General features: G+C 40.6%; 1 protein-coding gene across 4 annotated transcripts in view; it reads left to right on the top strand.

Moving 5' to 3' along the window:
* wdr93 (WD repeat domain 93) overlaps positions 1 to 14,943 on the top strand; it is a 70,701-nt gene that overhangs the window by 10,092 nt on the left and 45,666 nt on the right. For all 4 annotated transcript variants that reach the window (XM_063066104.1, XM_063066102.1, XM_063066103.1 and 1 more), the window contains 2 exons: positions 2,445 to 2,523; positions 14,583 to 14,686. In XM_063066104.1, coding sequence (XP_062922174.1) covers positions 2,445 to 2,523; positions 14,583 to 14,686 — 183 coding nt within the window. The remainder of the gene's footprint in view (positions 1 to 2,444; positions 2,524 to 14,582; positions 14,687 to 14,943) is intronic.

Below are 14,943 nucleotides of genomic sequence, written 5' to 3'. Positions count from 1 at the left end.
CTGGTGAGGCCTGAACTGCAGAAACCATTGGCCGTGCACATAAACAGGATGGCAGAGATCGTCAGGAACACCTCGGAGAGAGAGGCTACCCTCAGGTGGAGGAAGCTGAAGGCACATCTTTTTCCAGTGACCATAATGTCTAGCTTTCCTGTGAGAAAACCAGGATATAGGTAATTTCCTGGATCAGAAAAGTTGACAGCCAAATCATTCAACTTAGGTGACTTCCTGGTACCCAAGATTTGGAAAAAAATCTGACAGGGATGATGTTAAAGTTTGAAAATGTCTCTTCTACTGATGGGTTTGATGTGGGTTGCTCCAAGAGTATTCACCACACCATCCGAGTGACAGAGGACACACCTTTCAGAGAAAGGTCTCGACGATTAGCACCTGCAGAGGTGGAGGACATTTGGCAGCATCTGCTGAAACTGAAGGAAGCCAGAATTATCACTGAGTCACAGAGTCCCCATGCATCACCCATAGAGGGGATGAGGAAGAAGAATGGAAAGGTAGGAATCTGTGTTGACTATCGGACACTGCACTGATGTACAGTCCCTGACCAGTATACTGTTCCACGGATCAGCGATGTGCTGGCCTGCCTGAGTGGAGTGAAATGGTTCAGTGTGCTGGACCTAAGGAGTGAGTATTATCAGATATGCATGAGTGAAGCTGACAAGGAGGAGACGGCATTCATATGTCCACTTGGATTCTTTCAGTTTGATAGAATGCCCCAGAGCATATCAGGAGCACCGGCTATTATCCAACATGTCACGGAGAAAACTATTGGGGACGTAACTTGTTTGAGGTTCTAACGTACTTGGATGATGTCATAGCGTTCAGGTCCACCTTGGAAGAGTACGAGACAAGGCTACTGAAGGTGTAGACTGCCTGAAAGTTGAAGGGTTAGAACTGTCACTGGACAAGTGCCAGTTCTGTAAGACATCAATCAACTGTGTCAGGCACGTATTCTCATGGGATGGAGTAGCTACAGATTACTGTGCAAATACAAAAAGAAAGAAATAATAGTAGTAGATAAATAAGTGAGAACTTGAGATGAAGAGTCCTTGAAGGTGAGTCCATAGGTTGTAGGAACATTTCAATGATAGCAAGTGAAGTTGAGTGAAGTTATACCCTTTGCTTCAAGAACCTAATGATTGAGGGGTAATAACTGTTCCTGAACTTGGTAGCATGAGTCCTGAGGTTCCTATGCCTTCTTCGTGATGGCATCAGGGACCCTCACCACCTGGGTGGTGGGGGGTCCCTGATGAAGAATGTTACTTTCCTGCAACAATGTTGAATGTAGATGTGCTCAATGATGGGGAGGGTGTTGCCAGTAGTGGACTGGGACGTATGCACTACTTTTTGTAGGATTTTCCATTCATGGACATTGGTGTTTCCATATCGGGCTATGATACAGCCAGTCAATATACTCTCCACCACCTATCTAGAAAAATTTGTCGAAGTTTTGATTGTCATGCCAATCTTTGTAAACTCCTGAAGAAGCTGACGCCATGCTTTCTTTGTAATTGCACTTACGTGCTGGGCCCATAGCAGGTCCTGTGAAATGATAACACTGAGGAATTTAAAGTTGCTGACCTTCTCCACCTCTGATCCTTTGATGAGGTCTGGTTTCCTCCTCCTGCACTGGCCTCAGTTTTTATTGATGGTCGTTCTATAATGACCACTGCCTATTGATACCAATCACAGAAGAACTGGATGCTCTGACTTCTGCTTCATTGATCATCCCACACCACGAGTGGCTATGCAGAACATAGGACTCAATCAAGGCCCCTGATTCATCAATCAAGCCAAGTAAACACTTGTGGGGGTGTCCACACAAACGCAGAAGTTGGCTGTGTCACCTTTCTCCTACCTTTTCTCCCACCTCCATGGTGGCCTTCTCGTTTTACAAAGCCGTTTTCTTCCAATAAGAAAAACCACTAGACATATTCCGTTGCTTTTTTTTTGTGTTCAAATTGATTCATACCAAGGCCATGGTGCAATGTCTGTTTTGTACAAATAAACTCTGACCTTTAAAAACACGTAACCACGGTAGCCACGGTAACTGAACAAGTACTTCAAGTAATGATGAGTCAGGGGACTAATAATGAGTTCATTTAAGATAACTGAGTAAAATACATTCAAACCAGAGTTAGGAAGTCTCAATGCATTGTAAGTAAAAATTGCCAATGTCCCTTAGTTCATAAGGAAAGATTTGTCCAACGCAAAATCCCTTTGAATTCCAATTTTGCAGAGACCATCTTCTTTAGTATAAAACGTTCAGTAAAATAATATACTGCAGGTCTGTATGTGTTTCAGATTAAAGAAAATCTGAGAACAATTTTCTGTTAATGCTCGTGATGTTTCCTGCTCACTGGTAAAGCATGAAAACATAAACACATTGAAATCCATAACTTAACTAAATCTCTGTTCTCATTGTTTCTAAGGAGAATATAAGTGAAAGAAACACTTGCAGTAAATTTGAATTATCAGATGGTGGAGACTATGCCGGTGTGACTCTTGAAGGTAAAGAATTCTCTTCAGTTTTAGCATGTTCCTTTTCTAGTTTCTGTTTCTTCACTTGGCTGGAACCTTGGCTGCCTTTGCTGCAGTCACTAATTTGAAGCCGTAGTTGTCTTGAAAAGTATAATTTTCAGCAAAAAATCATGTGTTTGAACTGGTTTGTACCTGGCTTGAATATACTGTAATGGGTCATAATATTCAAACTAGAACAAGTACATTTAGAAACAACGAAGGGTCTCGGCCTGAAACGTCGACTGCGCCTCTTCCTATAGATGCTGCTTGGCCTGCTGCGTTCACCAGCAACTTTGATGTATGTTGCTTGTATAAAAGGTGTCCTGTAACCAGTGGCGTGCTACAGGATGTATGGTCTCCTGTTGTTGACCATCTACACTATAACAATTTGGATGAGATTGTAAGTGACGTGGTTCGTAAGTTTGTGTATGTTCCCAAAATTGGTGGTATACTGGTCAGTGAAGACGATTATCTAATATTACAATAGGATCCAGAATTAGTTATAGAAAATAGAAAAGTGGACCAAGGAATGATGGATGGAAATTAACTCGAGCAAGTGCAAAATATTGCAATTTGCAAAGTTAAAGCAGAACGGTACTTTCATAGTAAATGGTAAGGTCCTGCAAAGTGCTGTAGAACAGATCGACATTGAGGTACAGGTATAAACATGAGAAACTGTGTGTGTATATATATACACAAAGTGGTTAAGTGTATAGACGAAGTGGTTAAGAAGGCATTTGGCACATTTGCCTTTATTGGTCAGAGTACTGAGTGGTAAAGTTGAGAGGTCATGTTACAGCTATATAAGCTGTTGATGAGACTGTACTTGGAGTGTTTTGTGCATTTCTGGTTGCCTAGCTATAGAAAGGATGTCATCAAGGTATAAAGTTGGCAAAAAAAGCATCACAAGGATATTGCCAGGAATAGAGAACTTGAGTTATAAGGAGAGACTGGATAGACAGGGGATGTTTTTGCTGGAGCTTTGGAGGCCAGGAGGTAATCTCTTGGAGGTTTATTAAATCTTGGGTTGTTCAGATAAGGTGGATGACATGGTCTTTTTCCAACAATAGGGTAGTCTAAAATTAGAAGACATAGGTTTAAGGTGAGAGGGGAAAAAAATTAAAGGGGACCCTGGGGAGCAGATTTTTCACACAACAGGTGGTAGGTGTATGGAGCAAGCCGCCAGACAAAATGGTGAAGTGGGTACAATTAAAGCATTTGGAGGACCTTTAAACAGATATAGGTATAGGGAAAGTTTCAAACAATATGGGCCAAGCACAGGCAGATCAGACCAGATTAGGGAGTCACCTTGTTGGCATGGATGAGTTGGGCCAGGGCACCTTGCTTCTGTAGCTAAATATAAAATACCTCTCGCTAGCAACAGCATCAAGCACATTTACATGATGATTTATGATGAATCATCTTTAGGGCTGAATAAACAGTGTTAACTCTTCATATTTTTCAATAATGATAATACCTAAATATTTGAAAGAATTCACAATTCTAAATGGAATATCGTTATACATAAAAACAGGAGCATTTAATGGAAACAATTCATTTTTATTTAAGTTAAGTTTATATCCTGAGAATTTTCCAAAATCATTTAATGTTTCCAAAAGATTAGGAATAGATTCTTCAGGGTTCGAAATATAAACCAAAAGATCATCTGCATGAAGAGAAATCTTATGTGTGGTCCCATTTATAGAGATACCATGAATATTTTTAGCTTCACGGAGTATTATAGCCAAGGGCTCCAGTACAAGATTAAATAATAAAGGACTTAATGGACATCCCTGTTTAGTACCTCGTGAGAGTGAAAAAAAGGAAACCTGAAATTATTAGTAATAACAGTAGCAATAGGATTCTTATAGATCATTTGAATCCACTTATTAAAATTATTACCAAATTAATTGTAAACATTTGGAAGTAGTTATCCAGTTTCTGAATAAGCTACCTGATGAAAAATACAGAAGTTGCTTTCTAAGGCTAAATCAAGCTGTAAATTATCCCGTGATTAGATTAGGGTTAAACCAGGGGTTGTTGGGGGTTACTGGGCACTGTGACTCGAAGGGCCTGAGAGGCCTATTCTGCACTGTATCTCTAAATAAATAAATAGATAGACTTCAAAAATTAGTTTTTACAGATACTGCATGGAAGAGACCCTTCCAGCCCAACAAGCCACACCACCCAGCAACCCACTTATTTAACCCTAGCCTAATCACAGGATCATTTACAATGACCAGTTGGAGGATGGTGAAGCCAAACCTGCATTTCTGGCACAATTTCTCTTCAAAAGTATTTTGTCAAAAGTGGTGGCACAGTGTTTAGTGTTGCTGCCTTACTCGACCAGTGGTCTGAGGTTGATATTGACCTCAGGTGTTTTCTGCATTGCAGCTTGCATATTCTCTCCAGGTCTGCATGCGTTTCCTCCCACATCCTGAAAATCTGCTAGTAGGTTAGCTGGCTTCTGTAAATTACCACTTATTGTAGAATAAAGGCAAAAACAATCAATGAGTTGATGGGCCAGTATGAGAGATTAAGATGCAGAGCTATGAGGAAGTTAGGAGAGGGGGAACAGGACCTATAACATAAAAAATAAAAGAGGCAAGTCAAGTTTATCGTCATTTAACTATATATATATACACTGTCAAACGAGACGTTTCTGTGGACCATGGTGTAAAGCACAGTAGTACACATAACACACAACAACTTAGGAACATAAGAGTAAAATCTACAAATGAATTTTGCATAAATAAAGTAACTTGCATGAATTAATATTGTAGGGTACAGAACAAATTAGCAGGTAACACTTCGAATGTCATGTGGCAGGAAGTTCAGATAAAGATGTAAAGATAACGATTAGCTTTGTTTGTCATATGTACATTGAAGCATACGGTGACGCACATCAAATCAGCAAGGATTGTGCTGGGCAGCCCACAAGTGTTGCCACGGTTCTAATACCAACATAGTATGCCCATAACTTACTAACCCTAACCATTTGTCTTTGGAATATGGGAGGAAGCCAGAGCACCCAGTGAAAACCCATGCAGAAAGGGATGAACATGCAAACTCCTTACAGACAGTGGCCAGAATCGAACACTGATCTTAATGCTAAAGCATTGCGTTAACCGCTATGCTATCGTGTCGCCCTCCTGAGAGTCATCATGTACCTGCTGGTGTCCTTCTTTTTCTACCGTTATAAAATATCATTGTGCTTTAAGAAGGAATTGAGAACTTTTAAGAAGATTTTTGAGGAATTAAACTGTGGCAGACTCGGGATCAAAATTATGAAATTTAGAGGGTTTCAAACAAGTAAGTCAAAATGGATTAAATCATATTCCAAAGAGAAGAGGAAAATAACAGGTTTTTAAGACAACACTCCCAAAGTGCTGGAGGAACCTAACAGGCCAGGCAGCATATATGGAAAAGAGTACAGTCCATGTTTCGGGTCGAGACCCTTCAGCAGATTTTTAAGACTGTGGATTTTGATGAGTGGCTGGATAGGTATTGCCTTACTGAGGTAGAAAAACTAATCATGAAAGTTATTAGAATGTTTGAAACTTTATTAGCTGCAAAGACAACTAAAGATCACCCTCCTGCAATTGTAACTCCTTACTTTGATTTATTATGTCTGAATAGGATAATAATCTATAGGTTAATGCTTGTATACTGGATGGTAGAAGGGAGATCTGGAATTAAGGATCAGCCTGATAAAAGTAGAGTTAATGAATGGGTCTGCTGAATTCGCAATAAGTTGCCATGTTCTAGCAGCTTGAGTTTGAGAGGTACTAGGATCATTTGTCATCTTACAATCTTTTATAGGTATATTTTGTCAAAAAGTGCTGTTTCCTAAGATTCGAGAACAGTCTTGGAATCTTTGCCAGACTTGATCAATCTTGGCAGCTTAAAGAATTTGTGCAATGTGAGCAATGGCCGATTACTTACAGTCTATTGCCTTCAATGGAAAAGGTTACATTCAGATTGCATAATATCATGTCAATTGTTGGTTTTAAAATAGCATATATTAATGAGGAAGTATTCTGACACTCAGTCCATGTTTGACTCTCAGAGTGACGTAACACAAGATTCATGTATCCATGTAGGGAAACTGGCAGGGGAGGAGCAAGGATAAAATGAAGAGTGGCCTGACATAAATAGCACCATACAAATTTGCTAATTTATTGAGATCAAAGCATTATGTGGGAGAAAAATTACTCAGCATTTCAAAAGTATTTCTACAAAACTGTTCCAAGAGAAATTATTAAAAATTTTCTATTTATACATTAAAAAAAATATTTTGCTTATTGAGAGCAAAGAGTTTGAGACATTAAAATGATTCCATATTTCTAACATGCCATTACTTTTTCAGCAATTCAAAGTGGCTGGAACAAGATGAGATGGACACTTACGTTCTTTCGTGTGTTAATTTCCATATTGTTATTGAAATTGAGGGCTGGCTAACCCTATTGGAAACTGCAGAGGGTGGCAGGAAGACGACCCCGTCACTGCTTCGCCACCAGGAGATGTAACAGGGCTAAGGGAGATGTGCGGTGGTCCCTGGCTGATAATCCTGCAGCCAACCTAAGGGCACTGTTGGAGGTGTGGTAGGCAGCAATGCCAAGCAGGAAACCGCATTTTCCTGTAAATCTCATTGAAGTCATTGAAATGTCTGCTCCCACCAAGATTTCAGTTGTGATTAGCCCTTTAAACAATCAGGTTAAATCTTAATTCCAGATCTTTTCATAACTGGTATTTCCACTCCAGAGAGGTATTGAATATCCCTCCACTCATCCAAATCCACAGCCTTCATAGTTTGCCTCTTTTTGGAATTTGAGTTAAACTACTTTGTTTTACTTCCTTTGTGCAAAAAGGGAAGTAGGGATAATCCAGAAAATTATTGGCCTGTGAGTCTCACATCAATGGTAGGGAAACCATTGGGAGGATACTTGGGGATATAATTTATGCACAATAGGAAAGGCACAGCCTGATTAGGGTCAGTCAGCATGGCTTTGGGTGGAGCACATCATGTCTTACAATCTTGTCTGAGTTTTTTGAGAAGCTGACAAAAGTGATTGATGAAGGTGAGACAGTGAATATTGTCTACACTTTAGTAAGGCATTGGACAGGGTCCCTAATGATGGGCTGATCCAGAAGATTAAAATGCAGCAAACTAGAATCACGGAAGGATGCTTGACAGCTAGAATGCTATCACTTTCTACAAAGTGAAACTAAGTGACTTAGGTGAGAACAGACTTTCATTCCCTGATAAGCTCAATGTCTTTATACTCACTTTGACAGACAAATTATGAGGCATCTAACCTGCCACAATTCTTGTCAGCCCTATCATTTCAGTCTCTGAGGCTGACATGAGAGCATACTTCAAGAGGTTAAACCCATGGAAAGCATCTGGCCCAGACAAGGTACCTGGCCGAGTACTGAAGACCTGTGCTGATCAACTGACTGGAGTGTTCACTGATACCTTTAACCTCTTGCTTTGGCAGTCTGAGGTATCCACTTGCTTCAAGCGGGCTTCAATTATATTGGTGCCCAAGGAAAGCATAGTAATCTGCATAAGTGACTGTCGTTCAGTAGCACTTACATGCTCTGCGGTGAATGCTTTGAGAGGTTAGTGATGAAAGATATCAACTCATGCCTGAGGAGCGACTTGGATCCACTCAATTTGCCTACCGTCACAAGTCGACAACAGATGCCATTTCATTGGTTGTTCACTCAAAGCTGGAGCATCCAGACAGATGAATACATCAGACTGCTCTTCATTGACTACAACTTAGTATTCAACACTATTATCTCCTCAAAGCTAATTAACAAGCTCCAAACCTAGGCCTCAGTACCTCCTTGTATAACTGGATCCTCGATTTCCTCACTTACAGACCCCAGTCAGTTCGGATTGGCAACAAGATCTCCTCCACAATCACCATCAGCACAAGCTGTGTTTAGCCTCACAGACATAAGTAAAAAGCAAGTAGAGCAAGGAACTAAGCTCACAGCCTTTTTACTTATGCCTGTGAGGCTAAACACAGATCCAATGCCATATTTAAGTTTGCTGATGACACCACTGTCGGCTAAATCAAAGGTGGTGATGAATCAGCATATAGGAGGGAGATTGAAAATCTGGCTGAATGGTGCCACGTCAACAACCTCTCACTCAATGTCAGCAAGACCAAAGAGCTGATTATGGACCTCAGGAGGAGGAAACTCAAAGGTCATGAGCCAGTCCTCATAAGGGGATCAGAGATGGTAAGAGTCAGCAGCTTTAAGTTCCTTGAAGTTATCATTTCACAGGGTCTGGCCTGGGCCCAGCACATAAGTGCTTTTACAAAGAAAGCATGATAACACTTCTACTTTTTTGGAAGTTTGTGAAGATTCGGCATGTCATCTAAAACTTATATAAATACGTGATGGAGAGAAAACTGACTGGTTGCACCACAGCCCGGTATGGAAACACCAATACCTTTGAATGGTGTGACAAAAATACACATAAAATTAAGATGTTTGCTGGCCTGGGTTAGCATCAGTGACATCAGCAAGTGGTCTGCCACCTGTCCTCAGGGGAAGGAGAGATAAGGGACAATGGAGCAGCGTCTGGAGATGTGTAATGAAGGGACGGGGGAGAGAGAGCTGTCTGGAGCGGCTCCCCCTTTGAACCCTGAACTGTTTGAAGTGATGGACAGGCGATACCCCAGCAGGGGGATAAAAAGGGACAGGTTCGCTAAGGCAGGACACACGACACCCGAGGTAACGAGACCCTGGAAGCGGTGTGCCTCTCACGAGTCGGTGGGGAGTACCAGACAACGCCCAGGGTGGAAAGGTACGATCGGCGGGAACCCGGTGTGTGTCCGCCCTTGCTTGGGTGCCGGGTTCACTGCAGAGGATCGACCGCACCTGGAGGAGGGGTCACAGTCGGTGACCTCAGGTGACATCACCAAGGACCCGCCCGGAAGCTGCTTGTGAGCAATATCGCCGGTCTGTGAGTGAAGCCGTGTCTAAATGATCAGTTGTTCCCGTTCTCTCTCTCTCTCCCCCCACGTTGTCCATCGCCATGGCAACGATTACTGCGAACTGAACTAAATTGGACTGAACTTTTGTGTCACTTTGAAATTTGGTCATTTACCCCTAGACAACGATAGAGCTTGATTGATGCTGTTATCTTAATTCTGTGCACATGTGTGTTTATCATTGCTGAACTGTTGCATTTATTATCCTTTCGATTACTGTGTTGCTTGTTTCTTTAATAAAACTTTCTTAGTTCTAATAATCCAGACTCCAACTGAGTGATCCATTTCTGCTGGTTTGGCAACCCAGTTACGGGGTACGTAACAATGGAAAAGCCTACAAAAAAGTAGTGGATACAGCACAGTCCATCACGGTAAAGCCCTCCCCACCATTGATGACATCTTTGACGAATACTGTCATAGGAATGCAGCATCAGTCATAAAGGACCGCCACCATGCAGGGCATGCTCTCTTCCACAGCTGCCATCAAGAAGGAGGTGCAGGGGCTTCAGCATCCACACCAGGTTCAAGAACAGTTATTATCCCTCAACCATCAAGCTCCTGAACTGGAGGGAATAACTTCACTCAATTTCACTCACCCCATCACTGAACTCTGGACTCACTTTCAAGGACTCTTTACCGCATGTTCTCTATATTGCCTGCCTACTTTCTTGCTTGTTTATTTATTTATTTATTCTTTATTTTTTCTTTTGCTATTTTGCACAATTTGTCATCTTTTGCACATTGATTGTATGTCTGTTGGAGGCAGTCTTCTATTGATTCTATTGTGTTTCTTGAATTTACTGTGAATATCTGCAAGAAAATGAATCTCAGAGTTGTGTATGGTGACATGCTGTATGCACTTTGACAATAAATTTTCTTTAAATGTTGAACTTTGAACTTGGGCTCCATGTTCCCTGAAAGTAGCCATATAAGTAGATAGGATGGTAAAGAATGCTTGCCCTCATTGGTTAAGGCATAAGTAAGGAAGCATGTTGCATCTTGTGACAAAAGAACCAGTTATCAGAAGATTGATGCCGATAAGAGGACAATGGGGGAACATGCAAGGTGCTAATAAGAGAGAGACGAGAAAGATTACCGAAAGGAGACAGGGTTCCGAGTATTGTCAGAGACCGGTGGCTTTGAACCCTGAACTGTTTGAAGTTTGATGGACAGGCGATACCCCAGCAGGGGGATAAAAAGGGACAGGTTCGCTAAGGCAACAGACACACGACTCCACGAGGTAACGAGACCCTGAAAGCGGTGTGCCCCCCCCACAAGTTGGTGCGAGTTTTTGGAGGTCTGGTCGCGGGCCCAGCCATAGACGCACAGGGTGGAAAGATACGGTCGGGCGGGAACCTGGTGTGTGTGTCCGCCCTTGCCTGGGTGCCCGGTTCACCGCAGAAGAACGATCGTATCTGGAACGAGGGGTCACCGTCGGTGACCTCAGAAGACATGACAAAGGGCTCGCCCGAAAGCTAACTGCGAGGAATATCGAAGGTCTGTTTGGAATCCGATTTGCATATTCATTCATTCTCTCTCTCTATTCTCCCCGCCCTAACGGCACAACAGCGATTACTGTGAACTGAACTGAACTTTGCGTCATGTGAAACTGATCATTTACCCCTAGACTGCGATAGAGCTTGATTGATCCTATTATCCTAGTTCTGTGTACATGTGTGTTCTATCATTGCTAAACTGTTGCATTTATATCCTTTTGATTAGAGTACTGTGTTGCTTATTTCTTTAATAAAACTTTCCTAGTTCCAGTAATCCAGACTCCAACTAAGTGGCCCATTTCTGCTGGTTTGGCAACCCAGTTACGGGGTACGTAACAATCTGTATAAAACTTTTGGTTCCTTCACACTTGGCGTATTGCAGGCTGTTCCAATCACCCCATTAGAGGTAGGATGTGGAAGCAATGAAAAGATACAGAAGGAGTTTCCAGGGTGTTGTCTGTATTAGAGGGTATGAGCTATACGGAGAGGTTGGACAAAAATAGATTTTTTTTTAGAGCTTTAGAGACTGAGGGAAGACCTACTAGAACTTTATAAAATTATGAGGCAAGTAGATAGAATGTATTTCCAAGGTAGAAATGTCAAATACTAGAAGACCTGCACTTAAGTTAAGGGGAGAATGTTTCAGTAAAATGTGTGAAGCAAGGTTTTTACACTGAGAGTGGTATTTTACTGTACCTAAAATAAGCTACCATGGTTACTGGTGGAAGCAGATACAACAGTGGCATATTTAAGAGGCTTTTAGATAGACACATGAATATGCAATGGATAGAAGGGTGTGGATCATGTGCAGCCAAAAGAGATTTAGTTTAATTTGGCATCATGTTTGGCCCACACATTGTGGGCTAAAGGGCCTGTGCTGTACTGTTCTGTGTTTTTTTTTATCCTATGGTACTATGCTGTTTTGCAACCTGAGATATCATCTAGTAGCATTGGTGCTCCTTCCCTGGAGAGCTTTTCCATCCACATTGAATATTCCCATTATTAGTATAAATACACAAATGCACAACTATTTACCAGGCATGAACTTTGCTAGCAAGTGTTATGTCTCAAAGTTGAAATAGGAACATAGAGGATTTAAATACTACTCCAAAATGTAAGCATGTAATCCAAGATGATTATGCATTGCAGTACAAAATGCTAAATTGCACATGTTCAGGAGGGGCGTTGAATTCTGATCCAACTAAATTTAAAATATTCCATAGAAATACCTAAAGAAAATTTACCAAATCTATTGGTCAATGTTTGTTTCTCAGCCAACTGTTCAAAGTAAATTTATTATCAAAGTACATGTATGTCACCATAAAGAATGTTCAGATTAATTTTCTTGAGGGCATACTCAATTGATCTATTTTAAAATAACAACCGTGGTAAAATCAATGAAAGACTGCACCTACTTGGGCATTCAACCAGTGTGCAAATGACAACAAACTGTGCCAATCCAACAAGAAAGAAATAATAATATTAAATAAATAAGTAATAAATATCAAGAACATGAGATGAAGAGTCCTTGAAAGTGAGTTCATAGGTTGTGGGAACATTTCAATGCTGGGGCAAATGTAGTTGAGTGATGTTATCCCCTTTGGTTCAAGAGCTTGATGGTTGAGAGGTAATAAATGGTCCTGAAACTGGTGATGTGAATCCTGGGGCTCCTGTACCTTCTTTCTGTTGGCAGCAGTGAGAAGATAGCATGAACAGGGCAATGGAGGTCACCGATGATGGATTTCTTGCAACAGCACTTTGTGTAGGTGTGCTGAAACCGCCGAGGCAGAGGTTAATGGGTGATATTCATCTAGGGCAATTTTCCTGATGTACCGGATAACATACGGCACTGTTAATACTAATGATATTACAACAATTTGTGGTGCAAGTATTGCAAGATATCAACAGTGAGCAGAGAAATCTAATTAACATTCTTTCCACAAAACCTACCATTGGTTTAATTTCTGGTTTAATATTACTTTTCCATTCTGCACATTTCAAAATCATAAATCAAACTGTATAGAAGTTAGGTGCTTAAGCCAAAATTCAGATGTTGCTGAGATATGGGTCATATTAATCCATTGTTTATATTTCTTCACATTCAATAATGAATCTATGTTAATCAGTTCCATGTGGAATAGACTCATACCAACCTTAATCTGATCTTTTCCTAGATATGAGTGGATGAATTCTCATTTACAAGTAAATGTAATATCTATAACTACAATATCTGAAACCAGAATGGGAATCTAACCTGGGACTATTTGTTTGTATGATTCAGCTCTGACTATTTTTAAAAATGAAAGAAATCCAGGGAAAATGAATATTGTGTATTACTTCATCATGTACTGTGAAGCAACTGTAAAGAAACCATTTCTTCCAAGTGTTGCAGTTATGGCATATTTACTCTTTCTTCAGAGCGGTAAAAGTCCCATTGAATAATAATATGAGTCCATTGGTATCCATTAAGGAAAGGTTAGAACTTCACTCACCTCATCACGGAGCTGCTCCCACTGAATTGGACTCACTTTCAAGGATTCTTCATTTCATTTTCTTGATATTTATTGCTTATTTATTTACTATTATTATTTTTTCTCTCTGTCTTTTTGTATTTTCACAGTTTGTTTTTCTTTTGCACATTGGTTCTTGCCTGCCCTGTTAAGTGTGGTCTTTCATTGATTTTCTTGTGTTTTATTTACTGCGATTGTCCACAAGGAAATGAAGCTTAGGGTTGTATATGGTGACATTTATGTTCGTTTATAATAAATTTACTTTGAACTTTGGGTTAAGTATTAGCTTCTGATTTACATTCAGCGGTCACGTTATTAGGTATGTCCTACCACAACCATTTCTGTATGCTTTTATGCAGAGCTGCTGACACATGATTGGCTGATTTATTAGGTACCTCCAATATCAAGTGACCACTGACTGAATGTCTGTGGTCAGCTGCCTATAACTGATCCATTTCAAGGTTAGACATGTGGTGCATTCAAAGATGCTCTGCTGCACACCACTGTTATAACACGTAATTATTTAAGTTACTGCCTCCTTCCTGTCAGCTTGAACCAATCTGGCCATTCTCCTGTGAGTTCTGTCATTAACAGGGTGCTTTTACCACAGAACTGCAGCTCACTGGATGTTTATTTTGATTTTTGCACTATTCTGTGTAAACCCTAGAGGCTGTTTCGGGTGAAAATCCTAGTAGATTAGCAGTTTCTGAGATACTCAAACAACCCTAATTGGCAAGATCAATCATTCCCCATTCTGATGCTTGGTCTGATCAGCAGCTGAATCTCTTGACCATGTGTGCGTGCTTTTATGTATTGAGTTGCTGCCGCATGATTGGCTAATTTGATATTTGCAATATTGAGCAGGTGTACAGGTACCTAATACAGTGACCACAGAGTGCATAGTGTGGAAAACTATACATCTAGAAAACTGCACCTCTGACAATGTATTGTTCAGTTTGCTCTGTCATATATGAATATATTTTATTAACTTCTAACTTATTTCTCCATTAATATTTTTCCTTATTTAGGCAGAGGTGAGACTTGGCTAGAGGTGTATCGACTGATGAAAGACAATTGGATTCAGGAGCTAGACCAGTTTCTAAAGCTTGTGGAACTTAATGAAGAAACTGAGGTAAGTGATCAGTGACTAAAGCATACTGTAGTTCATGCTTTAGGGTGCTCATTAATAGAAGCCTAAACACAATGGCATTTACATGCTAGAATTATGTGATATGTGAATATTCATAAGGAAAAGGTACGCTAGCATCTAGAGTTCAAGCTTGAAACTGGAATTTATCCCTTTTGGTGAGTTGAACAGATGTTGTACATAATACTAGTCACCAAATTGGCTGACCTGTAAGTGAAACCTCTACATTCTAATTTAAAAAT

The sequence above is a fragment of the Mobula hypostoma genome, chromosome 13 (assembly GCF_963921235.1).
Source record: "Mobula hypostoma chromosome 13, sMobHyp1.1, whole genome shotgun sequence".
Classification (NCBI taxonomy): Eukaryota; Metazoa; Chordata; class Chondrichthyes; order Myliobatiformes; family Myliobatidae; genus Mobula; species Mobula hypostoma.
Note: the sequence above shows the minus strand (reverse complement) of the source record. Positions and strands in the feature narration are given on the sequence as shown.